Here is a 26,393-nt window from a genome sequence, read left to right on the forward strand (position 1 = left end):
GAAAGAAGAGCTCAGTCAAGTTTGCCTTGGCATTCCAAACTGAATTCTTAGGTCTCTCTTCTGGCCGTGATAGGACAGTTGCACAAATAATACCTGGTATTTTACTCAGAGCTTTGGCTTAATAGCTCTAAAAGCAAGTTGGTATTTTTTCCCTGGTTCTTTCAAGTTTTGCTGTCTCTGTTATACACAGATTCTGAGCTGTGTAATCATTATTTCCAAAGGCCGATTGTAATCGCTATTCCCCCCCTCTCTGCACTCACCCCAGGCATTTGGCATTGGGAACAGGCAAAGGGAAGTGAAGAGGATTGTGAGCAGCACCAAAACAGCAGAGGGAATCATAGAATGGTTTGGGTTGGAAGGGACCTTTAAAGGTCATCTAGTCCAATCCCCCTGTGATGAGCAGGGACATCTTCAACTAGATCAGGTTGCTCAGAGCCCTGTTCAACCTGACCTTGAGTATTTCCAGGGACAGGACATCTACCACCTGTCTGGGAAACCTGTGCCAGTGTCTCACCACCCTCATCGTGAAAAATGTCTTCCTTATATCTAGTCTAAATCTACCCTCTTAGTTTGAAGGCATTACCTCTTGTCTTATCGCAACAGGCCCTGCTAAAAAGTCTGTTCCCATCTTTCCTGTAGGCCCCCTTTAAGTACTGAAAGGCTGCTATAAGGTCTCCATGGAGCCTTCTCTCCTTCAGGCTGAACAACCCCAACTCTCTTAGCCTGTCTGCATAGGAGAGGTGCTCCATCCCTCTGATCATCTTTGTGGCCCTCCTGTGGACCTGCTCCAACAGGTCCATGTCTTTCCTGTGCTGAGGGCTCCAGAGCTGGACACAGTACTCCAGGTGGGGTCTCACCAGAGTGGAGTAGAGGGACAGAATCACCTCCCTCAACCTGCTGGCCATGCTTCTTTTGATGCAGGCCTGGATACAGTTGGCCTTCTGGGCTGTGAGTGTACATTGTCGGCTCATGCCCAGCTTTTCATCCCTCAGTATATTGGGAGTTGCCCTGACCCAGGTGCAGGACCCTGCACTTGGCCTTGTTGAACCTCATGAAGGAAACCTAGGAATTGCATCCTGGCTTCTAGAGTTTTTGGTCTAGGTCTCCATTTTCTGTGTAAAAGTACTTTTGATGATGTTTCTGTGAATGTTAAAGCAGGAAGACTTTTTTTCACCTTGTGTTAAATTTAGTCATTGCTTCTGCATTGACTTTTAAAAATGCTTATGGCTTGCATGTATTGATTATACGTCTAACTCTTGTGAGAAAGGGATATCCAGAAGTGCAGAGTGAAAATCATTCAGTGCAGCTACGATCTTGATTTATTATATAACCAGCATGCTTATTTCTTATACTTATTTCCATGTAGTCTTTACTTAAATAATATGGTACCTTGAAAGCCTTTCAGCTTCAGCCTTGTAATGTATTTTAACACTTTGATGTTGTCTGTCTCTTCAGGGATGATTCTGTCCCAGAGGATAATATTTGGAGGGGTATCCTCTCTGTGATTTTCTTCTTTCTAATCATCAGTGTTCTAGCTTTTCCTAATGGTGAGTAAGGTTTATACTGTTCATACTTCACTTCTTGTAACATGTGAATTCCTGTTTATTGCCACTATATTTATTTTGATTTTTATTAAAATATCACTTTTAAATGTATTTTTTTTCTTTACTCTTTTAAACTCCTATATATTAAGGAACAGTCTAAAAATAGGTTGCAATCATACTGAGCGAAGATAATGATAAAATGCAAGTTATTCATAGCTGCTGTGTATCTAACAAGGAAGTCAGGTTTTCAAAATGAGTGTCTCTATTTGCAGGTGTGCAGTTGCAGTTCAAACTGCTAGGTAATGATGCTGCCAAATCTGTAAACTATGTTTAAAAGGAGCCTGCCTCACTGTGTTTTAACAGAAGAGTCATTCTACAAATTCTCAGATATAACACTTTACACAAGTCACCTTACCAGAAGCTAGTGGTAATTAGAAATGGTCAAAGTCTTGTAATAATATAAACCGTGGTTGCTCGATAGCAGTGTAAGCTGGACAAAAGTTTTGGTAATAGTGTGAGAAGCAGAAAGTGCAAAAAGGTAAAAAACACTTGTCTGACACTTAATTCTGTGGAGGAAATGCAGTCTTCCTGGTGCTTTTTAAAAAAATATTTATTTATTATATATTTATTTTAAATTTTTACTTATTGATGTCAGCAAGAGCATAATTCTTGAGTCAAGTCTAAACTGTCTCGGTGAAAGAGCAGTCCATCGTGTGTACTGAAAATATTTGTTCAGCCACTCCTTGCTACCTGAATATGTGATTCAAGTTTAGAGGTTTTCCAGTTTCACCAGAATTACCTTCTCTGCTCTTCACGTTAATTGTGAGGTTTTTAATAAAGTCAGTTTAATCACTGGCTCTAGGGTAAATAATGTTGACACTGGTAAAGAGCATGGATGTCTTACTTCTAGTCAGCTATATGATACTCAGTTTGGATGTTTTAGGAGGCCTGTTTGCTAACATTTCATGGTTGTCTGAAGGCTAAGCACCATGTTTATTTGCTAACACACAGAAATTTATATTTGATTACTTTATTGGGAGCAAGCCATGTGTAAGCTGTGGTCTAGAAAAGAGATCAAGAGATCCTCAGGTGACAGCTGAGATATGGTGTCTGCTGAGCAAACAGCATATTACTGTTCTGCAGGACTCCATCAAAAGAATTGAAAATTTTGTCTATGCCCTACTAATTGGCAATCTCCTTTTCCTCTCTGAAATCTGCTGTTACTTTTTTTTTTTTTTAACATAGAATGCCAACTTTCAGGTATATTACATAGTTTGATGGAGAGCTGATCTGTGCTCATGCCAAATCCTCATATAAGATATACTCAAAAAAAGGTTATGTGGTTCTTATTGACATGTCTTCTAATAGGCTTTTTGTTTACTGTCCACAGGACCCTTTACGCGTCCGCACCCTGCAATATGGAGAATGGTTTTTGGTAAGTTTAAGTTGGTTCTGACCTTTTCAACGCTTCTGGAGGACTGGCTGTTTTAACTTTCAGATGAATGGAATTGTCATGAAACATAATTGTGCATCAAACTTGTGTGAATGTCACTTCCCTCCCATTTCTGAGCAGTTGCTCATAATGTGTTCTTTATTACATTTGGGAATGTCATTGTAGTTACTCTGTGTAAGGATGGTGTAAATCGAATCACCAGAAAGGAATCATTTATTTTGATACTCTGTTTTAATCCTGTTTTGCGTTTGTGATTCCTAATCTCTTTTTCTCACACCCTTTCTACTGCCATCTCTTCCCACCCCTAAAAAGAATGTTTTTTTTTTATAGATAGTGCATATACTATCTGACTTCTAACTAAATCCAGTTTAGTAGGGTGCTTCTTTTCATTATTGGCAAAATATGCTATTACTTTATGTTTATTAAAATGTATCACTGTATAGCTTAACATATATTTATTAATATTCTTAACTTATAATTCAGCAAAAATACCTGTAAATATTAGTTGTATTCATAGTTTGGAAAATAATTGTATTAACTGCAGAACTTGTTGATTGAAATCCTGCTCCTTAAATATCTGAATTACATGGCAAAAATGTAAGGAATTTTATTTTGAAATAATTCAGGGTTCACAGAGCATATCCTAGACTTTAAGCACATTTGCAGAGAATTAGGCCCATTTGATTTAAAAGCTGATCTGTTTCTTTTTAAGGGGACTGAATGTTTCTCTCTCCCGTCACCTTATATAGCTAAAAATAAGTAGCTTCCCAAAGTAGCTGATTACTCATCTGTTGACATTGAGAGGATACTGCTGATTAGATAGTACTTGTTAAAGAATCCTGCTCCTTGTGAAGTTTGGGGAACATAGGTCATACTGCTCATTTTGGATTTCAGCAAATGTAAATTGAAAGTTCGTTCTCAATGTTGATACTGTCAGAGCTTGACCCCCTGTACTTTTTGGGAAAAGGCTGCACGGAAAATCAAGAGTAAAATTTTTCCCTGTGTAGTTCTGCTTCTTCTGGCATTGTGCTTGAGGTTCAGACCTGTTCAGTAGATGAAAGGCAGGAATCACGGAGTTTCAGAGTTGGAAGGGACCTCTAGAGATCATCTAGTCCAACTCCCCTGCTAAAGCAGGATTGCCGAGAGCACATTACTCAGGACTGCATCCAGGCGGGTCTGGAAAATCTCCAGGGAAGGGGACTCTACAACCTCCCTGGGCAGCCTGTGCCAGTGCTCTGTCATCCTCACCGTAAAGAAGTGTTTCCGTGTATTTGAACGGAACTTCCTGTGCTCTAACTTGTGCCCATTGCCCCTCGTCCTGTCACTTGGAACCATTGAAAAGAGCCTGGCTCCATCCTCCTTCAACCCACCCTTTAGATACTTGTATGCCATAATAAGGTCTCCCCTCAGCCTTCTCTTCTCCAGGCTAAAGAGTCCCAGCTCTCTCAGCCTTTCCTCATAAGGGAGATGCTCCAAGCCCTCAATCATCTTAGTTGCCCTTCGCTGGACTCGCTCCAGCAGTTCCCTGTCCCTCTTGAACTGGGGAGCCCAAAACTGGACACAGTATTCCAGTTGTGGCCTCAGCAGTACAGAGTAGAGGGGGAGAATGACCTCCTTCGACCTACTGGCCACACCCTTCCCTATGCAGCCCAGGATTCCATTGGCCTTTTTGGCGACAAGGGCACATTGCTGGGTCATGAATAATTTACTGTCCTCAACATTTCATGTTACACCCTCACCTGCAAGCTGTACTTCTTGCAGTAGTTTGGCATCTGTTTACCTGATGTGTTTTTAGGATGTACTGTAGAGGACAGTGTATATATACTTTCTGTTCATGTGTGTGTACTTGAACGGAAGTTGTTCTCTAGCACACACTGGGGATTAATAACACGAGTTCTGGTTATAGTTTAAAATATATTTTTAGAATTGCTATAGTTTATTTTAGATGGCAGATACTAAGTTTATTCACATTAATCTTTCTGCCTTCCACGGCAGTGCTGCAGGACACAAGTAAGTTTGAGTGCTAGACTATGGAAATGGTGTTAGTATTTATACGCCTCTTCTAAATGCGGCCTTAGATATCTGCGAACTCATCAATAATGTAAGGATATGCTCTCAGCAGCAGCTTCAGCAACCCACAGATCTACATCTAGGACTCTTAACTTTTTACAAGTTTTTCTTCTTAAAAAAAATCCATGTTCAGACATTGGAAGGAGAAAGGCGGTAGTCCCAAATGCAGTAGTGTTTTGTAACTTATAATGTTGTGAAAACAAATCATAATCATCTTTATCTTTAAAAGCTTCAAACAGCCAATATTCCCGCTCAAGAAAGTTATTCAAGTATGCATTAATTTATAATTATAACTATTAGTTTATAATTATAACGAGTTTGTGAGTGAACATGATTTTAAAGCTGAGTCTTTTTGCAGGTCTCAGTGTGCTCTATTTTCTGTTCCTGGTGTTCGTGCTCTTCCTTAACTTTGAGCAGGTAAAAGCAGTGATGTACTGGCTGGATCCTAATCTTCGATATGCCACAAGGGAAGCAGATATTATGGTATGTATCTGTGGCACTTTATTGGACTTTTTGGCCACTTCAAGCATGTTTTACATGAGTGGAAGGGATAAATCTGAATTTGCTGCCATGAGCAGTGCAAGTTTGTGCCTATACTTGACAGAGTCAATGAGCCTTTTGTATCAACCACTGTTTCTTTACATCGAAATTACTTGGTGTGAAAAACAGTCTGTATTTTTTTCAAATGCAGATGTTCAGATGAGTGTGCAGTTGGGAGTAGAAGAGATGTTTGCACTGGAGTGGCTTTGGATTCCTTTAATTAATAAATATGAGCTTGGATACTGAAAACAGACTTATCAGGGTAGTATCTATTGAGGCCTGTATAGTGTGTGGGTCCCAGATCAGGTTTTTTTGATGCCGCAATGCTGCACTCAAAGGACTTTGGTCTTGCCTTATTGCTCTGAGCTTAGTACATGACTGGCATGCCACTGAGTATGCAGAAATCCAGGTACAGCAACTGCAGAGCTCTGCTGCCTTCCAGTCACCCAGCTAAGCACTGGTGCTGTTACCATTGGGAAATTACTTCCATAGACTGTGATCTGGAGTGGCATGGAAAGCCAGGCTTGTTCTTCTGCCTGTTGAGTGGCTTGCAAAGACTTTTCAATACAGAGAACCTTCCCCTTCAGGTGAGGACACTAGCACAGGGAGTTGAGGTAGTAAAAGGAGGCCTGGGAGAAGTATGTGAGGTATGTTGGGAGGCAGGCAGAAAAGGGTGTGAGCAGTTGAGCACCAAGCAGAAGAGGGTTACTGCATGGAGAGGCAAGAGTTTCCAGTTGTGTCCTCTTCACTATCGCATCAAATTGCGGCCTACCACCTGACCAGCATGCTTTCTTGCCCTTGTGTTTGTGCATCAGCACACCATGTTCACCTGTTGTATAGTAGGTGCTGTTATCATGCCTCAAGGGTAAGGAAGTACACTGTCTTTGGCAAACAGCAATTTACTGCATATGCAAACTACTGCACAGGACCCAATCAGCAGTGGCTGAAAACTCCTGCCCTGTAGTACATAAGAAGGAATGGAAATCTTTACAGTGCAGTTAAGCTTACATTGGTTGATCGATAGAGGGCTGCATACAGGCCCCTTACCTGGAAAACTCTGGATGCTTCAGGTGTTGTACCTCAGCTGATCAGCAGTATGTGTTGTGCAACTCCACCAATCAGAGTAGGGCTGTGACTTTCTGTTCTGCAGGAGACATGGTGGTGGTGGTACGTGCGCAGCCTGCTGTTAGGGTGGTGGGAGGACACATTGCTAAATGGAGCATGAGCATGGGGGTTAGTGATGTTGCTGAGCAACAAAAGGTGGCTGACACGAGGAGTCTGGTAAGTCAGATTCACTCTCCTGTCATTTAAATTCAAAATAAGGAGATTCAAGTCAGGGGGGAACTAGTGTTACTACTGGCACAGAACCACAGTACAGTAGATTCCCTGACTGTAGCAGTCAGCAGAAACTTACTCTGTGCTACTTTGCAATTCTGATACTGTCACTTAAAGTTGGAGTAAATTTTTAAGGTGCAACTGTAATGAAGACTGCAGCTTGGTCTCTTGCACAGGCCTGGCAAAGTTGCTTGAGTATAAAAGAAAGTTCAACACATTTCAGCGTGTGACTTGGCGGAGCTGGAAAGATGAGCTAGAGGTGAAAAAAGCCCCTGTAAAAAATAAAACCGCAAAAGCCCTGGAAAAAAGTGATCTCATTTTAGAAACCAGGATTTAAATCTTTCTCTGCCATCCCCTTTTCAACTTTATCATGTTTCATTTGTGCAGAATTAGCAATAGCTCAGGCCTGAAAGAGAATCCTTTCTTAATTTAACAGCACTGAGCAGTGCTGTGTTGTCACCTGCAGGTGGCAATATATATTTTAGGAGGGATTTTTTTTTAAATTTGTGTTACCAGTTGGGAATAGTTCAGTTTGTGCCTAGTGATGAGACAGAGCCCCACAGGTGCAGCCTCCTGATGGCATACAGATTTTTTTTTTTTTTTTTTAGTTTGGCAGTGACTTCTAGTACATGCTGTACAACATTATTAACACATTTCATTTGTTATTGATGACGACTATTAATATTCTTAAGAAACCTGCCACTCATCTGTGACAGAACACTTGTAGGCTCCCTTTGATTTTTTTCCTTTTTTTTTTTCCTTTTTCCTTCAGCCCTGTGACTGAACTTTCTCAATATGAATGTGTTCTAGGAAATTGCTTTGGTGAGGAAAATAACACACAGGAGATTCAGAAATGAACACTGAGATGAGTAACATAACATCAGAAATTGGTGAGGATTAGCCACTAATGAGCCATATCGGAACATCAAACATCATGAAAATGGGGAAAAGTGGTTATTTCAAATCAAGACCCCAAAGAAAAGCAAATAACTATTTTTCTGGAGTATTGTTTGCTGGTTTTATTATTATTGATTTTATTGCTCCTGCTGTTCCTCTGTCACATCAGAAATACATGATCCTTCAGGAACCATGGTCTATTCTATATCCCTTTAAATTAGCTTTACTGTGATGACACTGAGTCCTACTACTGAGAGTTTTTCTGCAGAGTTTAGAAGGATAATGAAGTGGAATAATGCATGTTTTAATATCCTTATAATTTCAGGTTTGTTGCATTGGACAGAAAGAAGTTTCTTCATTCTAGGGTTTCTGAAGTTGCCTGTTCACTGAGGTTTTTTGTTGGTTTTATTATTATTGTTTTTTTTTTTTCACTAACAGGAGTATGCTGTGAACTGTCATGTTATCACCTGGGAGAGAATCCTCAGCCACTTTGACATATTTGCTTTTGGGCATTTCTGGGGTTGGGCCATGAAGGCTTTGCTGATCCGCAGCTATGGGCTGTGCTGGACTATTAGCATCACCTGGGAGCTCACTGAGGTAGGCCACCTATTTATCTTAATTAAGCAAATATACAAGACTTAAATTGTTCTTGAGGGGGCAAGTGTGACTGTTACTAGAAGGATGAGTCACTAGTTCTCAGTATAGATTTACATTTTCAGCCTTATAAACCAGAGGCTGAGCAATTCATGCAGTTGCATTAGTAGACAACAGCAAACTCGGGTTTAGGTAAGTGACTTACTACTACTTGATTAGGAACAGCCTATTAGTGCCATCTGTACTTTGTTTTTCTGCTGTTATGGGAGTCAACACTCATGCTACTTCAGATGTTGTCTGATAATTCCTGATTCAGAACAATTGTTCTCTTTTTTCGTCTTGCAATATCTATGGTCTACTGTCACGATCCCCTTACCACAAGTACAACAGTATTACACATTGTTTATAGTTGTGCGTGCTGTACAGTGAAATGGAGTTGAGAGTTCCCTGAGGAAGGTGAAGTCTGTATAGAATGGCAAGACACCATTCAGTGTGTAGTTTTCTGTCGTGAGAACTGAGTGCATAGCCCTCCTTTTGTTAAATCCTACCTCGCAAACCTAATTTAGTCATGTTCACTGACATAAAAATGTGATTTTTTTTTTTTTTTTTTTTTTTTTTTTACTAGACATGGATCTAAGCTAGTTCACGCACAGTGTAGTCCCCTGGAGGAACACTGACTTATTTTTGTTATCCAGCTTTGCCCCAGTTCTCCCAAGCACATGCTTAAGTCATTTGACTGGCGCTTGCAAATCCTATTTTGGATTAAAAGAAAAAATACAGATACCTGACTTGATTCAATCAATTGACTGTTGCTTGGACTGCTAGTCCTCATTATTAGATCTGTTTTAAGAATTCAAGCTGATTAATTGCTACTCTAAATATCTTAATTTGCATGTAACCTAGAGCTTGATTAGTAGAATATGTATCACCTAAAATCCAAGGATACCTTTCTGTAAAAATGAGTTTAATTTCATTATCTTGTTCGATTGGACAATTCAAAGAAAAAAAAACTAAAATCCATTTTTTATCAGCGTTTGGGACAGCGTAGTCTAACCTGTTGCACTTCAAATATGAAGTGTAGATGTAAACACCTGACCTGAGTCTTTAAAAGCATAGTTTTCTGTACCACTTGCTGTCTTGATAATGCTCGGCTCCTCTCACAAGGGATTTATAATTCAGAAACATAAATAAGGATTTAGTTGTCTAAAATTGAACTTAGTTTGAAAATACTGGTGCCATGAGTTGCTTTTCAAAACATGTTTTTGTTCTGTGGCATTGAAGGATATGCTCTTTTCAAAGATATTTTGAAACTGCTTAAGATTGGTGTTTCAGAAGTACCCATCCACAAAGACCAACTTTGCTAGTTAGTATACTGATTATTTTTTTTTTCCCCCCCTCTGGAAAAGAATAAATGTGGATTTGTTTCACACACAGTCTTATCGTTCAGTTGATCATTGCACAACCATCATCTTCAATTTGACACCGCATGGTGTGTCTAGTGTTGCCTGTTGTTGAAAGGCAGATTATTGGAACAGACAATATGTTGGGTAAGGTTCAACATATAGAGAGGTTATCACCACTCAAATGGATTTTTAATGAATTAGTTATTCAGAAAAGTCATTAGAAACCTACAGAAGTTATCTGGGCAGTTACATAGGGATTTAGCTATGCATCTCCTATTAGCATTAATGGATTTCAGCTGGCTTCCCATTCTGAAATGGGACACTTGGCTTATGCTGCCTACTAATGCATTAAAGTTGGGATGCAGGCAGACCTTGGTCTCTCCTTCTGGGAAAACAGCTAGCAACTTAGAGATGGTCTGGCTAACACCTGTGCTCTGTTTTTTGCTGCCTTATTGTCTGTAACTTCTGGTGTCTTTGGCTGGATTGTTGCAGATAAAGATTCGTAGCCTAGTGCCTCTTTCAGGTTAAATTAATTTAAACCATGAAAGGGAAAATGTAGCAGGGTAACGAGCAACATTGTTTAGCTTGGGTCCTGAAAAGAAATTCCAGTTTTCTTTGCTACAGGTTGAAATTTCCATAGCCTTGTCAAAGAAAAACACTTTTGCAAGAGTCATTGTCAGTGTCAGTTACTGTAATTTATTATAATAAACGGACCAGTATTCATTCTGGCTGTATACAGAAAACATTCTTCTTGTTCCTTTTCCCATATCTGATGTTTTCCATATTTTATTTATGCATCTGTTAACAAAAGATACTTTATTACAAAATCATAGTAGTCTTCCACAGACACAGTGTATGTACTGTATTAACTGATAAAAATTGCACTGTTCTTGTGGAGATAAGAATATTCTTTAGGTTGCTATGTGTTTTGTTAAGCATCTCCTTGAGTATTCCAAATGAACTGCTTAACACATATCTGTCTTGATTTCCAGTCCACAGCTAACTTTTTCAGTCTGTTTTTTGGGTTGCTGTGATTTTTCTTGTAGAATAAAGAATACAATTATTTTCTCTTAAAGGAGAATGAGAGGCACTGAATCCGTTTCTAGCTGTCAGTAAATTATGTTTCTATCTTGCCTTAACTCTGGCCAGTTGTCCTTCACTCTATCATAAAGTGTAAAGTCACCAAATGTATCTGTAAATACATTTAATTGCCTTACTAATGCAATTAGTACTACTTAGTAGTCTTTGGTTGAGTATTCAGAAAGGAACAGATTGCTTCAGGGGTAAACGATTTGTGCACTTTCTAGGGGGAAATCTTTAAAAGACCAAGTATGTTTTGATATATCCAGATGGTGTCAGTTATTCTCTGTTGGTCATTTTTGGCCTGTTTTCCAGTATCCTCATCATAAAAGTACCTTCATCATTAGTGCTTAGTAGACGCCAAGTAGGAAGGGAGAGTTTAACTTTTTGAGCCATTCTCAATCAAGTATAGCAGCAAAGCTTGTAGTGTCTGAAATACTGGGGAAGTCTTAATATTTTTACAGTCACTAAATTTCCTAAAAATAGTAAATGAAAGAAAGAGTTTTGAAATAGGACAAGTCTTAAGTCCTGAACTCCATCATGCTTTAGTACTGACAGTTGTTACAAATGCATCCATTCTTGTTGCTAATTTAGAAAACATACCTCTTAAAACTAGTTAGCAAAAATAAACCAAATATTCTCTTCAATTTATTTTTTCAAAGCACAAAACACCACCTTTCCTCCAAGAAATGCAGTAGTTTAGCTTGTTTCATGCATTTCTACGAATGTTCTGTGTATCATTTTTGACAGGCCAAGAGCTGCATGATATCCTTGTATACATCATGGCCTCAACAGGGAATGGTGAGAAGGAAACCTCTGATGTTTTGTGTGGTTCTCTCCAAGGCCTTCTGAAGTTGGAGGGATGCCCACCAAATTTCAGTGGTTGTGGCTTGTGTCCTTGAAGTATGACATGTACTGATTTTTTTGAATGTGTACTTAAAGTGAATTTATATGAATTCTGTGCTGTACCTCACCCAGAATCTTTTTGCTGTATTCTGTAGCTCTTCTTCATGCACCTTCTTCCTAATTTTGCTGAATGCTGGTGGGATCAAGTCATTTTGGACATCCTGCTTTGTAACGGGGGTGGCATCTGGTTGGGCATGGTAGTTTGTCGTTTCTTGGAGATGAGGACCTATCACTGGGCAAGCTTCAAGTAGGTCTAAGTTAAAGCTTGATAAACGTTGTGTGATGTTATAATATTAAATTAATTTCCTTGGGAAGCAGACCTTCTTTGCCTATGTAAAACACGTGGTATAGAAATAGCATGCAATCTGCATGTACTAACAGTGCTGTAAATTTATTTTAAGTGTTTAAAGTCCATGTTATAGTAATGCTACTGTACAGCATATATCTGTAAATATGATGATGTATGTATCATTTTCCTTTGCAATATAAGTTACAAGCATTGAAGCCAAATGAAAATACAATGTAGTAAAGCTATTTGCATTTTCAGTTTATTTTATACAAATTAAATTTTGAAGAAGGCAGTGAACAAAGCTAATTGTAATGTTTTCCCATTATACAATGTTTTTAAACTAGATTTGGGCTTAGCTTGATGAGGCATTAGTGTGGCAATCTGTCAGCACTAGTTGCAATTGCAGAAGAGGAATCAGGCTGTACTTGTGTTGTGAATTGCCTTACCCCATTGCTGAGCCTCTAAAATAAATGGAGTAATTGCAAAATAAAGCAGCATTTGTTGTACAAAAAGGCAACACCTTGTGGCCTAGTAAGTGTCAGTTCCTGGCTGTCCAGGTATGGTGGGTTCTATAGTTTTTTGTTGGGGTTCTCCCCCCACCTCCTCCCCTCCTGCCTTCTTCCCTGCCAGTTGGTGGCAAGCGTGGTTATCATGCATGTTAGCAATGGTAGAGATGAAACAAAATCAAGTACTATGAATTGCCAAAGAATATTGCCTGGAGAGGTGGAAATGGAGCTCAGATGTTGACTTCCAAATTTGTACCCTACCTGAACTTCTCTACCACTTTAGTTTCTTAACTCACAAATTTGTTGATTGCTCTGAGAACCATCCAGCATTTAGTCTCAATTCAGTTTTCCCACATTTCAGTTCAGGAGGAATAATGATCGTTATAGAGTTGATGGTCCCTCTGTTTTTAGAGAGTTCACTGAAAGTTAAAATGACAGGATTAGTCTTTACTGTCTTTGTGGAATATTTTTCCTCATGTTCTTTTAAATGGATGACTAATATTTTTTTTTTTTAACCTATATTACAAAGAGGAGCTGCATAGAATGAGAAGCTTTTGCTTGTGCCCTTTTGTTTTATTTTTCTTTTTTTCATTGAATAAACACACATCTTAGGTTAGGGTGAAATTTCTAATCTTTAAGATCCCACTAACCTAAAAGGACACAAGTATCAGAAATATCAAATCTGAATCTCCTTTTTTGTCCAGAAGGGCCAGGTAAATAACAGGATGAAAACAGACTTCTAGCTTTGCTAGTCCTCTTTCAGAAAAGAAAACTCTTGAGTTTTTCTTAGATTCCCCGTCCTTAAGATGCTGTTGCTCATCTGAATTAATGTTATCAAAAGCAAGAACCAGTAACACATCTGTCAGATGAACTTCCATTTACATCCCCTTTCAAAAGGGAGTTTAAGTCTTCTAGCTCTTAACAGTGCTATTGTACCTCTGCAGAAGATTTGCATGCATCCAATATCAGAACAGCTGGGGTTCTGTGTATTGGAAGTGCAGTATTTTCAAACCTGTGGAGCCAGCCTCCTATGCAATTAATGAATAATGAATCTGACAGATTCTTGAAGGATTCATGTCAGTGAGCTCTAGAACAAGGATTCTCTAGGATAAGAGTAGTGACAGCATAGACTAGGAAGAAATATCCTCTAGTTTTTCCAGGGGGTTGCACAATTGCAGTCCTTGTTTCTTTTCTCCGTGGAGACAATGCTGGATATGTTTTGTAGTTAGTTACTGATTGAGGATAGAGGAGGGTGGGCTTTCATAGCAGAGTGCATCCTGGCTAAAATGCTTAATAGAGTATACTTCCTAATTCACCCTTGCCTGGTAGGCAGTTGTGTCTGTGAAGTTCTTTGCTTGTTCAGCAAAAAAAGTGTGATTGTTCTGGAACATCAGTAACATGGTTATTGGTTTTTCTTTTTTTTTTTTTTACTTTGTCTATTCTTTGTATTTATTCCAGCCATTCTCTTTTTCTAGGGACATTCACACAACCACAGGGAAAATCAAAAGAGCTGTATTACAGTTCACCCCAGCCAGCTGGACCTATGTCCGCTGGTTTGACCCTAAGTCTTCATTTCAAAGAGTGGCTGGAATCTACCTTTTCATGATCATTTGGCAGGTAAGAAATACATTCTGTGAAATCAAAGCTGCCATCAGCTCAGTTACTTATTGGCTGTGTTTGGCTAGAAGATACTCTAATGCAGTGTATGTCTGTCATTGAAGTACACAGTTAAACGAATTGATAATACAGAATTGGTCAGGCCATTGTTCATGGGAGTTACATGATAGTTCAGGAGTGTAATTACAGAATCTGGAAAAAACCAAATGTTACAGATTGCTGTACTGGTCATCAGATTGCTCTTTGCAATTGATACGGTTTTAAAAACCTGCTAGGCAGTGAGGTTTTGGGTTTTTTTTTGTTTTGTTGTGTGGTTTGGTTTTGGGTTGTGGTGGTGGTTTGTGTTTTTTTTTTTTTTCTTTCCCGTTGACTGTTGGATGGATTGCTGACAGTCAGAATTCTGGCCTTGATCCAGCAAGACTTCATAATATCTCTCAACTGCTTTGTTACTTTGTCATGCAAATGCTTGCATACTTCACTAAAACTTTTTTTTCCATTTTTTTAATTTGCTGAATTTAGTTTTCAAAAGGAGAACCAGAAGTGTTTGGTGTATATATATATATATATATAAAAATGTATATCTTCATATGATCTCTTCTACTCCTCTGCTGACTTTGCCTCAGTCATTCATAGATGATTTAGGATATGAAACTTATCAGAAGACTTCTGCAGTGTGAATTAGTGTCTGTCCCTTAATGGGTTTCTGGGAAGAGAGCAAATACTTTAACAGAGGTGTCTAGGGGAGAATTCTCTGTTTTACTAGTATATTCCTTGTTTGTCCTAGAGCAGGAATTGAAGACTCTAATCTTTAAATCCTCCATCTAACCGGCAGAACTATACTACAGCATAAATAGTTTTCCTTCTGTGTTTTAGTTCCCATATTAATCTTTGCACCTTTTCTGTAGTAACTGATGAAGAGTTACACAAGTTGAACACTATTAACTACATTTTTTATTTTTTAGCTGACTGAGTTGAACACATTCTTTTTGAAACATATCTTTGTGTTCCAAGCGAGCCACCCTTTAAGCTGGGGGAGAATTCTCTTCATAGGAATCATTACAGCACCCACTGTAAGGTAATTATGTTGCCATGGTGTTTTTTCTTAAATTTAAAGTATCTTGACTCCTAGGCACCCAAGAACTGTATGTAGGTTGTCAATAAGTACAGCACATTTCAAGAAACTTACGCTTTTGCCACGATGAAAAGCAAAACAACCATTACTTTCAATAAAATGTATTTTCTGCCAAGTAAACTAATAAGGTAAAATGTATGTAAACATCTGTGTTTCTATAGGGATGCAGAACTACTCTGTTCCATCTTCTGTTTGTGTAGCATCTGCCTGTATTTGAGGTAGCTGCATGTGTTATCCTTGAGTACTGCATGTGAAAGTATCCAAGTTGGATGAGTCAGATGCTCACAAAAGTGTAGACGAGGAAAAATAGAGCTGTCGTTTTTTCTAACTGAGCTTCTTATTTTGTTTGTCTACTGGAAATATTAGCATGTTATAAGAAAAGATAGAACATTACCATATTCTGAGTAACAGAACAGTTGTTGAGGCCCCATACCTGGAGGTGTTTAAGGCCAGGCTGGATGGGGCTTTGAGCAACCTGGTCTAGTGGAAGGAGTCCCTGCCCATGGCAGGTGGGGTTGGAACTAGATGATCTTTAAGGTCCTTTCCAACCTAAACCGTTCTATGATTCCATGTATGCAGTGTTAACAGTTGTGTAGAAACTTTAACCTGCTTTTAGTCATGTACACTATTTCACATTGTTAGCAGAGTCCTCTTAATTTTTTTTTTTCCTGTGATGTAACTGGAGGTAGACAGAATGCACACAGTTCTGAAGTTAGAGGCAGGGATTTTTCCTTTCGTGAGTAAATTGATGTTACTTCGGACAGTTAAATGGCAGCCATGCATTGATTTATTCCTAAATAACCAATACAGCTGTTAGCATCTCAAGTTATGTGTGTAGTGATTTCACACTGTTAATTAAATCACCTTAAACATCCTACAAGCTCCTGTTTAGGTGAGGTTTTAAGTATTTTTACAGCACTTGCCAACCTGTAGAAGTCTTTATCCTTAAACAATCCTTGTATTTTTAGATTAATAACACTTGTCTTTCCCATTTGTTAGTGCAAAACAGACAGACTGAAAGAAGGAACTTTGGTCCCACTTCTTTGGAATTCACCTCTGTAAACTCTTAAAATTTAGGCACGTAAAGATCATAAAGAATAGAGCAGAATGATCGCCAGACTGTTTCTGAAACAGTGAGAAATTCTACTCTGTTCTTGAGAAGAAAACATGCCAGTGGTTAGAGCACTCACCCAGGATGTGGAATAGCCAGATTCAGCTTCTTTCAAGATTCAAACCCACATCTCTCAAGAAAATGCAATTGTTAATAAATTAAAGACAAACTGTTGAAAACGTGGGGTATTCTCTAATTCTTTTGAAGCTGTTATGGTTTGACTGAAAGAATTGGAGATTCAGTGGAAAGACAGGAGACAAATATGTAGCCTTGTTAGTCTACTAGGTTGGGTACTTTCCCAGTCTTTGCTCTAGGGATTGTTTTCTGTGTTGTTTCAAGCTATTTGATCTAAGTGATAACCTGTCCTAGTAGAATTGAAGCCATCTGGTAGACATTCAGCATGATTGCATGTGATTTCAACCATCAGCACTTCATTTTCAGTATAGATACATTTGTAACATAAACTCATTTCTGAATGTAAATATTCTGAGGACTTTCAACTTCACTGAAGAATGTCCTTGTTTCCCTTCTCAGGCAATACTATGCATACCTCACAGATACGCAGTGCAAGAGGGTGGGAACTCAGTGCTGGGTGTTCGGGTAAGTATTCTTGCTGCATTCTTGAAGCACTTGGACAAGTGTTAAGTATGAGTCCAGCACAGGAACAGGCTTTGCATGAAGCCGGTTCTTGACTTGTGTTGGTTTTAGTATCAAGAACAGTGTGGAGAGAATTTTCTTTTTTTGCAAGTTCAGAAGAAAGGAAAATTCTGGATATGGAGGTAGAACATGGGAAGTGATGGAATGAGTAAGGAGAAGAACAGAAGGAAGAACTAGAAACTGCTGGATAAAGCTAGGCTCCTTCAAAGTAGCATTGGCCTTGCTGCCCATGTTCTCAGTCAGGTGAGAAGGATAAAGCTTTTGCTTCTACTGCTTGCCTGTCATCAGAGCAACATTTACCAGGCCCTCAAAGTGGCCATTGCTGCTGTTAGCAGAATCACAACCGGACAGTGAAACAAACTATGATTATCAGCTATTTCTATTCAGTTCTCAAGGAGGGAAAAGAATAACACTATGGACATTGGTTACCTTGGCTACAGTCTCTTTCAACATGTCTCTTGCAGGAGACCTTTAAATGAAGAGTTTGCATGATTGCTTCTGGTGATAACTTCCTTCTCTAGAAGGCTTGTCTAAAACGTGCTGTTCTGGAAGCCAGAAGCATATGCTATTGTAGCATTGTAAAAGCTTCTTGTAAATAAACAGCATAGTAGTGTCCCTTTTGATTTATGACTTGGAAGCTTACAAATGGGAAAACAAAAGGTCCTAATTTAAGAAAGTGTTCAAGAAGCTAATTTCTGATGGCAATGATTTTAAATTAAAATAGCCTTTTCATTCTCTTTGTCAAGATTAGTATATGTCTTATTTCCAGAATTGTCTGAACCTTTTTCACGCTTAATAGAAGAATCTATTACTGTTTTAAATTGGAATAGCATTTCAATGAGCCATAAAATACTCAGATCTAATTTAAAGACAGTGCCCTGGCAAAGTTATCTCACCTTTACTGTTAGTCTCAGGGATGTTACAGACTTTTAGGAACAGTGCTGGGCTGGAAGATGTGTTTCTAGGTGCGCTTACATCACCAGTAAAGAATACCCCTTTCTCAACATTTAATTGAGATGAGAGCAGAGCATGCTGCAATGTAACTGAAGGGATTTCTACTCTTGTTTTGAATGTACCCTGGAGAACACTACACATGTCTCCTTAGGTTTGGCTGGGCTTAAGAATTCAGCTCTTTCACTGACTTATCACCTTCCTGAATGGATATATTACTGTCTTCAACTCATGACCGTAACATGCAATGGACATACAAAAGGCGGTAACTCTGGTTTTGTTTAGTTTTACTGGTGCTGAGTAGGAGTTGATGATAACTTCTGTAAGCCTAAGCCTCCTTATTTAGGGAGGATCCTAATCCTTGAAACATGTATTATGATTCCTGAAGAGAGGCTGTAACATATGCAGTCTTTAAAAAGGCATTAGATTTTTTTAATGATCATAGCAGAGGAACCTGTCTTTCTGGGTTTGGTATGGATGGTGCTTTAGTACTGAAGATAAGTAATTAGTCACACAGTTAATATGACTGCTTAATTTACAGTTAGAATCAAATAACCTTGCTCTGTTTGTGCATAAACATCTTAGCAGTTACAGATCAACTATGTTGATATTTGAGATAAGCATTTGAATACAGACATGTTACTGAAATCTGTATTTAAATTATTTGGGAATTGAGATCTATATATATATAAAGGGAAATTTTCTCAACTATAGATGGTAAATTTAGAGTCTCAAAGAAGACACATTTTAAACAATTTTATATTTTTGGCAGAAGAATTTTCAAATTCTGCATTATGAAAAAAGAATGAAAGATGAACTCTGTTTCATCCAATAGAAAGAATGTAAACATATTCTTTTGCAAGCTGAAGGGAAATATGATGTTGAATGTTTACCTTCTGGCTCTGTAAAATTGTTAAGGATTACAGCAACCATTACTCTTGGTTCAAAGCTCTCACTGAACACATTAGTATAATTTATGTCAATATCTTTTTATGATGACATAGTAAAAACCACAATAGAATATTCATCTATAGTCCGATCTAATCGTGGGAAATGTGCATGGAGTAAGTATTCACCTTGATACTGCTTGCTTCTGTAATTTGCTAGAAAAAATAGAGCAACACTAGGAGTTCCTGTTTGTTGGAAAAGCAGCACTCTTCCAGTAATTTAACTATCCAGAATATAATTCAGAATATAATTTCTGAAGTAATTAAAAGCAAGTATATAGAATATTCATATCTGTGGTGATCAAGAAACACTTCTAAAGACATGGATTGAATTTGAAAGAGCCTAACCATGGGAACAATTAAAACCAGTGCTTTGCATTAATATGAAACTGTATTCTCTGCAAGTTGACGTATACTGTAGCATGACTCTCAACAGATGGACAGTAAGTGATATAAGGCATGAGCAAGACCAGTGCAACAGGCCTGCTGGAAATTGCACCATATTAATTAAGATGAAGCCTTTCAGAAAGGAATACCTGTTAGGATGTTACAAGACCATTTTGAATACTCAACAGAACTAAAGAACTAAGTTTTCTCATCGCCCTTCAGTAGGACACTAACACCTTTCACTTGTTAGCATTCTTCTGTCTTTTGATTTACCACTTCTTTAACTGCAATGTTCTATTGTACACTGTGCTTCACCCAAGTGTTCTTGACAGGAATAATGGGAAGAACATATAAATTCAGCACAAGCAGCTGTATCTTTTTGTGAGTCCTTGTTGAAGATAGCCTATTGTTTTGTTTATACCTTCAAGTATGTCATACCCTCATATGTTTGTTTCCTGATGGTGATCTTTGTGTTCCCACTGCTTTAGTTCAGTTTAACTATTTTTTAATCTTCAGCTGGATCAACAAGAATGATACAAAACCAAGAAGGAAAAAGAGTTGGTGACCCAACAAAGCAACACTTCTCTCAAGTTTTTGCTAATATGCACCTCATTAATTTGCAGTATTGGTCAACTAGGTGTTACTCCCAAAATTCTAAGTTTTGGCCCCGCTCATCATGCTGCAAGTCACATTAGATGGTACAGAGAAAGCTGTAACTTGTTATTCGCACCAGGGCTATCTCTGCAATACTTGTGGTTAGGTCATGCGCACGTCTTTCCTCCCTCTTTCATGGAGGGAGCTGGGTCCTGTCTGCCAGGCAGTAGAGCTGTTTTTGGCAGCTCCCTGGTTGTGGAGAGTGCTGGTAGGGAATGTGTCCTGCAATGTCAAGGTTGGAAGACCAGAACACTTGACCTGATGTTAAGTGTGCCTTCATGCATTTCAGGAGGAGTGTTCATATCTGCTCATGTACAACCTCAAAGTTGCTATTGAATGAGTAAAGTTTAATAACGAGTTAATTTTATAAATCTGATAGTTTTCATTATTTGCTTCAGTTTGAGTCAATTTTCTACACTTTTGCTGCATCAGTCACACTTCTAAAATTGTATTTGTTAAAAAGATGTAATTTTGTGTCCAAGACCTACACAAACTAAATATATTTCCATGGCAAATGATGGAAACTTTGGATTCATAGCTCCTTGTTCTCCACCAAGTGGTGGACAAGCCTCCATAGCTTTGAACTTGAGAAGATGTAAACATCTGGTAACAGGGAGAGAGCTGGAGATGCTTGTTTTCTTATAGTGCCAGAGAAGAAAGTAAATGTTGCAATTTTACCTCTTGCATTTCTCCCCAAATCCTCTGATACTGTAGTGTGGACCTGGGTTTACACATAAACCAAAACAGATGCATGGATTCTCAGAGAATTTGAAATGCTGTTTCATGTTAATTTTCTCATTAAAATCCATCTGAAGCAAGCAAAGTAGCCTTTTTAGAATTGTAGTAAATTTACATCCAGTAGAGAAATACCCAAAGCACAGTTCTAGTTCACCCAACAGGGAGGCTATTGGTTGTTCAGCATCGAAAATAAATTTATGTCTGGTGAGGGCTGAAGCACAGTGGTAGGTATAAAGAGAAATTCTTTGCTATTGGCACACACTCCTCCTTGTTCCCTGGACAAGCAGAGGCTCACGGAATTGTGAACTGCCAGTTGATCACTTTTTGTGTGCTGTTTGAACTAAAGAAAAGTATAGAAAGAAAAACAAATTTCCCAGAGAATTTCAGTTAATAGTGGTGTTGGGTAGGTGTGTGCTCACTAGAGTGGAGCTTGTTTAGAGCTGACAGTCTGGGGTCTGGGTTGTGAACATGCGAGTTAAATTCTTAGTGTTTGTAACCACTTTTCTCCCCTCTCTCTCTTTCATTTACCCACAGGGTTATTGCTTTCCTTGAAGCTATTGTGTGCATAAAGTTTGGACAGGATCTTTTTTCTAAAACACAAATACTGTATGTTGTGTTTTGGCTTCTCTGTGTGGTAAGTGAGATTTCTCATGTGAAACATAAAGCGTGGCAAAGCATTGAAAGCATCTAAATAGCTTCCTCTCTGGAACATTAGCAGCAGGAGATCATTGTGGGGAAACGCTGGTAAAGAGCTTTTTGCACATCCTAGGAAAAACACATGCAAGATTGTTTAGAACACATTTTGAAGGGACTAGAATAACTCTTTTTCTTATTTCTTGACATAGCAGAATATAGCTGCTTAAGCAGTGCTTAATAATGAAACAAACACTAGTTATAGGGCTTTTTGTCTTTGAGAGAAAGTGTCAGTTCAATTGAGGCTAACTTTGGAGGTGCTTCCTAGTGCCCACTGGAAAGGAACAGGAGTTAATGAATAACATCAAGTAATGCGTGTTGTTTCACACTGAAGTCTTACAACTACATAAACAACCCTGCTTTATCAGACAAATCATTCTCACTCAGCCTGCAACTTTCTGTACTTCAGTGTGATTACTGCAAATGCAGCATGAAATGCCTATTTTATAACAGTAAATGGATGTTTGTCTTGCCAGACTTGTAACTCCGATGCCAAACACATTTTTAATGGTCAGTGAAAAATAAGGCATTCATAATGGACTGACAGATAAATACTTCTCCCTTTTAGTTAGGAACGCAGTTTGAACAGGTGATAGGGAGTCAGAATTTATTGTTCTCTTATTTAGCATGAGGATTTTATTCCTGAAACTTCAGAGGAGAAAAGTGTTGAATTGGTTCCCGGATCAGAGCACTACAAAACCAAACATGTAACCCAGCCTGAAGCATGTGGCAGGGAGAAGGAGAATTCTTTCTCTTGGGCTGGTGGTTCCTGATAATATACCTATAAGTGCCTACCAACTGCCTTTGTGTGATGACTGTAGAGGGTGAGGAGAAAAATCATACTTGCAGTGTATCCTGCATTTATGTGGGTGGTCTGTATGTATTCTCATGCTCCCACTAAGAATTGTTGTGCATACCCTATGGTAGCACAATGTATATGGACCTTGAAGTTTAAGCACAAGTCTTGCTCATCCTGACAAAAGATGCAGAGAGAAATAGAGCATTCAGAGTCTCTGAATGTGGAATCTCCAGGGTCTCAGAGAGCTTGAACCAGCAAGGAACTTGGAAAAAGTTTTACAGATTATTTTTTTTTCTTTTTCTTCTCCTCCCTTGTTTAGGCCTTTACAACTTTCCTGTGTTTATATGGAATGGTTTGGTACGCAGAATACTACGGCCACCGAGAAAAGGTACTTTATTAGGAAGCCTGTATTTGTTTTATACCAGAGTTAAAACTGCAAAGCTCCTAGATATTGGAATTCTTTACCAGAGCTAGTATAAATGGGGGTGAGGGGGGGATGGTCCAGAGTGTAACTGAAGTCAATAGAAAGAACTCTGAATTCAGCAGGCCTTGGACAAGTCCCAAATTACACTGTGGTTTCTAAAGAATGCTGTCCTCTTAGTTGCTCAAAATGAGGCTGTAATTTTAGCAAAGCATTCAGGGATGAATGGTTAGCTAATGTTCCCATTGTACAGGTGGAATGCTAGGGGAATATTAAGAATACTTGGTTACACAACAGGTCACGTGGCAAGTGGTGAATTCTTATTGTATCTTCTATGTTGTACCTTCTAACTAGAAAGGGAAAAGTCCTAAGTACTAGCTGAATGTTTTATGAGGACTTCTGCCACAGTTTAAATTTACAAGTCAACAGAAGTGCTGATCACGAGAACCAGCATCCCAATGACATGTGTCCTCCTTGTTTTTGCAGACTTTATCAGAAAGTGAAGACAGCCCTTACAGTCCAGATGCTTCCTGGCTTCATTCTAAATTCAGTAGAGGTATTGGCACTTTTACATCTATATTCTCAAAGTGGTAGCATTAAGGCTTAGCACTAAGAAATGAGGCTTGAGAAACTTACCTTGGAGACAACTGGACTTGTTTAAACGTCCCTGGAGGAGCTATACAGATAAATCATGTGCAAAGCTATTTGGCTGTACTGCCTTTTTTCTTCTAACTCTTGGAAATATGTTTATTTTTTTTAATGAAGCAACTGAATTTTTCTGCTGTTATTCCAGGCCATTCTTGTAGGTTTAGGGCATTATGCATTTCATAACTGTTGTGGACAGGTTTTCTCTCTGAACACTGCATGTTTGATTTGAAACATAAATGCAAATTGTGGCTTTACTCCTGATTGTTAAGAAACAGTCAAGAATTTGCTCTGGAGCTTGTGTTCTTACTGAAGCTTGCCTAGTCAATGCAGTGCTCGTGGTCCTAAATGGCTTTCTCTGTCCTAAGCAAAGGCTCTGTCTTCTGTCCCATACACTAGAGGTCAGTGAAGTTACCTGCCTCTTCTGTTGACTCTTTAGTGTGGTCTTGCTTATGGAACAAATACCAAGATTCACACCTGGAAGTTATCTGTGTCAGAGTTTATGCTCCAGGTGTTTGTATCATTAAAAATATTTCTTATTTATCATATGCTTTAAAAGCACCTACAGCAGAGCTTCTTTATATTTCATACATGATTTTTCTGGATGACGATATTGATTTATTCTCAGTTTAATAAATTTGTGGGGTTTTATATTTAGGAGAAAAATTGCTTGCACTCAGAATGTTTTTCCCATTCATATATGCCAGAGAAATCTGTCTGAGCAAATTTTTCTCTGACTTTCTGTTACTTCATTAATTACGAACTTCAGCCTCTTTCATGTTTTGCTGTCGAATTCTCATTTCGGTCCCCATTGTCTGCCTCTGCTTTCTCAAATGTAGTCTGTCATATGAAAGACTGGAAACAAGAAATGTACTCCTACAAGGGTCTGTGACCTCGCTTCCATAGTTCTTAATTTCTGATAGTAGACAGTAATAAAAATGTGGAGGTTTAATTATTGATGTCATTTGGAATGGATTATGTTTCACCACTATATTCTGCTATAGCAAACTTTTGAATTTTTTGGGAGAAGGAAGAATTTTACAGAAGTCTTAAGAATGGCTTTTTTTTTTTTTTTAAATAGGCCACTAGATGGAGTACGAGTATCAACCAGTTTGTATTAGCCTGAAATAATCCATACTGTAAACACTGTAGCTCTAGAAAGCCTTACTGTCTTTTAGATGAGCTTGACAATGTCAAATATATACATAGTCAAAAAATATTTGTTTCTCAGCAGGTGCTGACAGTACTCCACCAAAGCATTCAGTGAATAGTGAAAGCCATTCATCTAGAAGGAGGAATCGGCACTCCAAATCAAAAGTAACAAATGGAATTGGCAAGAAATAAGAATGGCTTCTGAAGATATCCTACAGTGTGACCAGAGGTGATAAAGAAAATCAGACCTGGCTCTGAATTTCCAAATGGAAGACTGATTTTTTTTTTTTTTTTTTTAAATTTAAAATTTAAAAAATGGAGGTGTTGAAGAAAAGGATGGTCAAGATGGAGCCACCAGTGTAGTGCAAAGCGTTGCCTGCTGACACTTGCCATTCACTGACTTAAATCTAGTTTCTTCACCATGTGTCACCAAGAGCGAATGAAGAGTGCACTGGAAGGAAAAATAATTTTATCATAGCAGGTACACCCTGTTTTGTGTTCAGGTGTTGCAAGTGCTTTTTTAATATCTTAGTTGAGGACTTAAACACAAAGATTAGTAAACTGATAATCAGTTGGCATAGTTGGTTGGATTTTTGTTTTGTTGTACTGTGTTTTTGTTGCTTTCTGGAAGAGTATGCAATCCTATGACTAAAAGCAACTCTGCCCTTCTTTCTCAGTCTAACAACTGAACTTTTCTATACAATAGTTAGTAAGTATTTAAAATTTCCATACTTGTATCCATCTGCTTGCTTTGATGTAAAGGCTCTTTAGACCTGGTGATATGGTTTTACCAGCGAAGAAATGGGTCCAGACTTCTTGTAAAGGATGTGAAATTGGCCTTCAAACACGATTCTTTTGTTCTGCATTGTCCTTCTGCTTGATTGTTATGTATTTGATTTCTTTAAAGTTTTTAAAATACTTGTATAAAAACCTGTTGCAAAGTAGAGGGCCATGCCCTCAGAGACAGATGTCATGTCATCTAGTTGTCTGTCTTCCTTTTACTGAAGTGCGTTTTGCATCTTCAAGTGCAAATATGTAATTTTCCCAGCTGTGTCACATTGCGTACAATGTTCCTTCCCACTCCCCCTAATTTGCCTCTGCCTCAGCTGGAACCAGAAATCCCAGTGTCTTCAGACCGATATCAGAAACTGCTTTGAAGGCTCTGATGTCCTACTAAGCCTGGTGATATGGCAGTTTTTTGCTGAAGTTGAGATGCTTACTATTTCCATAAACATAATTATTTGTGAAGGCTTGCTGTAGTCGTTGGTGTCTGAGAGGCAGCATGATATTACTGTGATTACTTTGGTATTTCCTATCATGCAGTCAGATACCCAACAGCAAAGTCATTCTTTCTTGCCATTTTTGGATTATTTTTTGTATGTTGTTCTTTTGGTTGGTTGGGGTTTTTTTAATGTATTAATTCTCACATCTAGCAAAGTGGATAATTCTCCAGCAGTGAACATAATGATTAAGGCAGGAGGTAAACAATCAAGAGCAATCAGTTCCTGTATTAAGTTATCAAAATGTGTTTGTGCCAATTAGATTTTGGGATTCATGGGCTTCAGAGGGATAGATAGCTTAAGCAAGGATAAGTAATACCCATTAGTCATTTATTCTTCACAAGAAAATGGTATTTCCTTTTTTTTATTAATAATGTTACTATGAGTTGCCACAGGCTAAATACTAAAAAAAATGCAGCAGAGACTTTATACAAGTGTATGATACTGTAAATAGAAAAAAGTATCCTGTGTAATCCATTAATTCCTACGTGCCACAGATTATCAATTATTTCAATGCACTTAAGTGTTGCTGCTGAACTCCTCAGAAGGCCTTCATTTCCCACCACCCTTTTCAATCCAAAATAAAATGTAC

General features: G+C 38.4%; 1 protein-coding gene across 1 annotated transcript in view; it reads left to right on the top strand.

Annotated features, from left to right (window-relative positions):
* The window catches only part of PTDSS1 (phosphatidylserine synthase 1), a 29,677-nt gene extending 4,812 nt beyond the window's left edge, over nt 1-24,865 (top strand). Inside the window, exons 2-13 of the mRNA XM_082479806.1 lie at nt 1,456-1,547; nt 2,935-2,979; nt 5,426-5,550; nt 8,278-8,436; nt 11,918-12,069; nt 14,093-14,234; nt 15,197-15,309; nt 17,012-17,077; nt 21,346-21,445; nt 22,623-22,691; nt 23,211-23,280; nt 24,604-24,865. Coding sequence (XP_082335932.1) covers nt 1,456-1,547; nt 2,935-2,979; nt 5,426-5,550; nt 8,278-8,436; nt 11,918-12,069; nt 14,093-14,234; nt 15,197-15,309; nt 17,012-17,077; nt 21,346-21,445; nt 22,623-22,691; nt 23,211-23,280; nt 24,604-24,713 — 1,243 coding nt within the window. The 3' untranslated portion in view covers nt 24,714-24,865. The remainder of the gene's footprint in view (nt 1-1,455; nt 1,548-2,934; nt 2,980-5,425; nt 5,551-8,277; nt 8,437-11,917; nt 12,070-14,092; nt 14,235-15,196; nt 15,310-17,011; nt 17,078-21,345; nt 21,446-22,622; nt 22,692-23,210; nt 23,281-24,603) is intronic.
* Nucleotides 24,866-26,393: the final 1,528 nt, after the last annotated feature.

Source organism: Vanellus vanellus, assembly GCF_965231255.1.
Source record: "Vanellus vanellus genome assembly, chromosome: 2".
NCBI lineage: Eukaryota > Metazoa > Chordata > Aves > Charadriiformes > Charadriidae > Vanellus > Vanellus vanellus.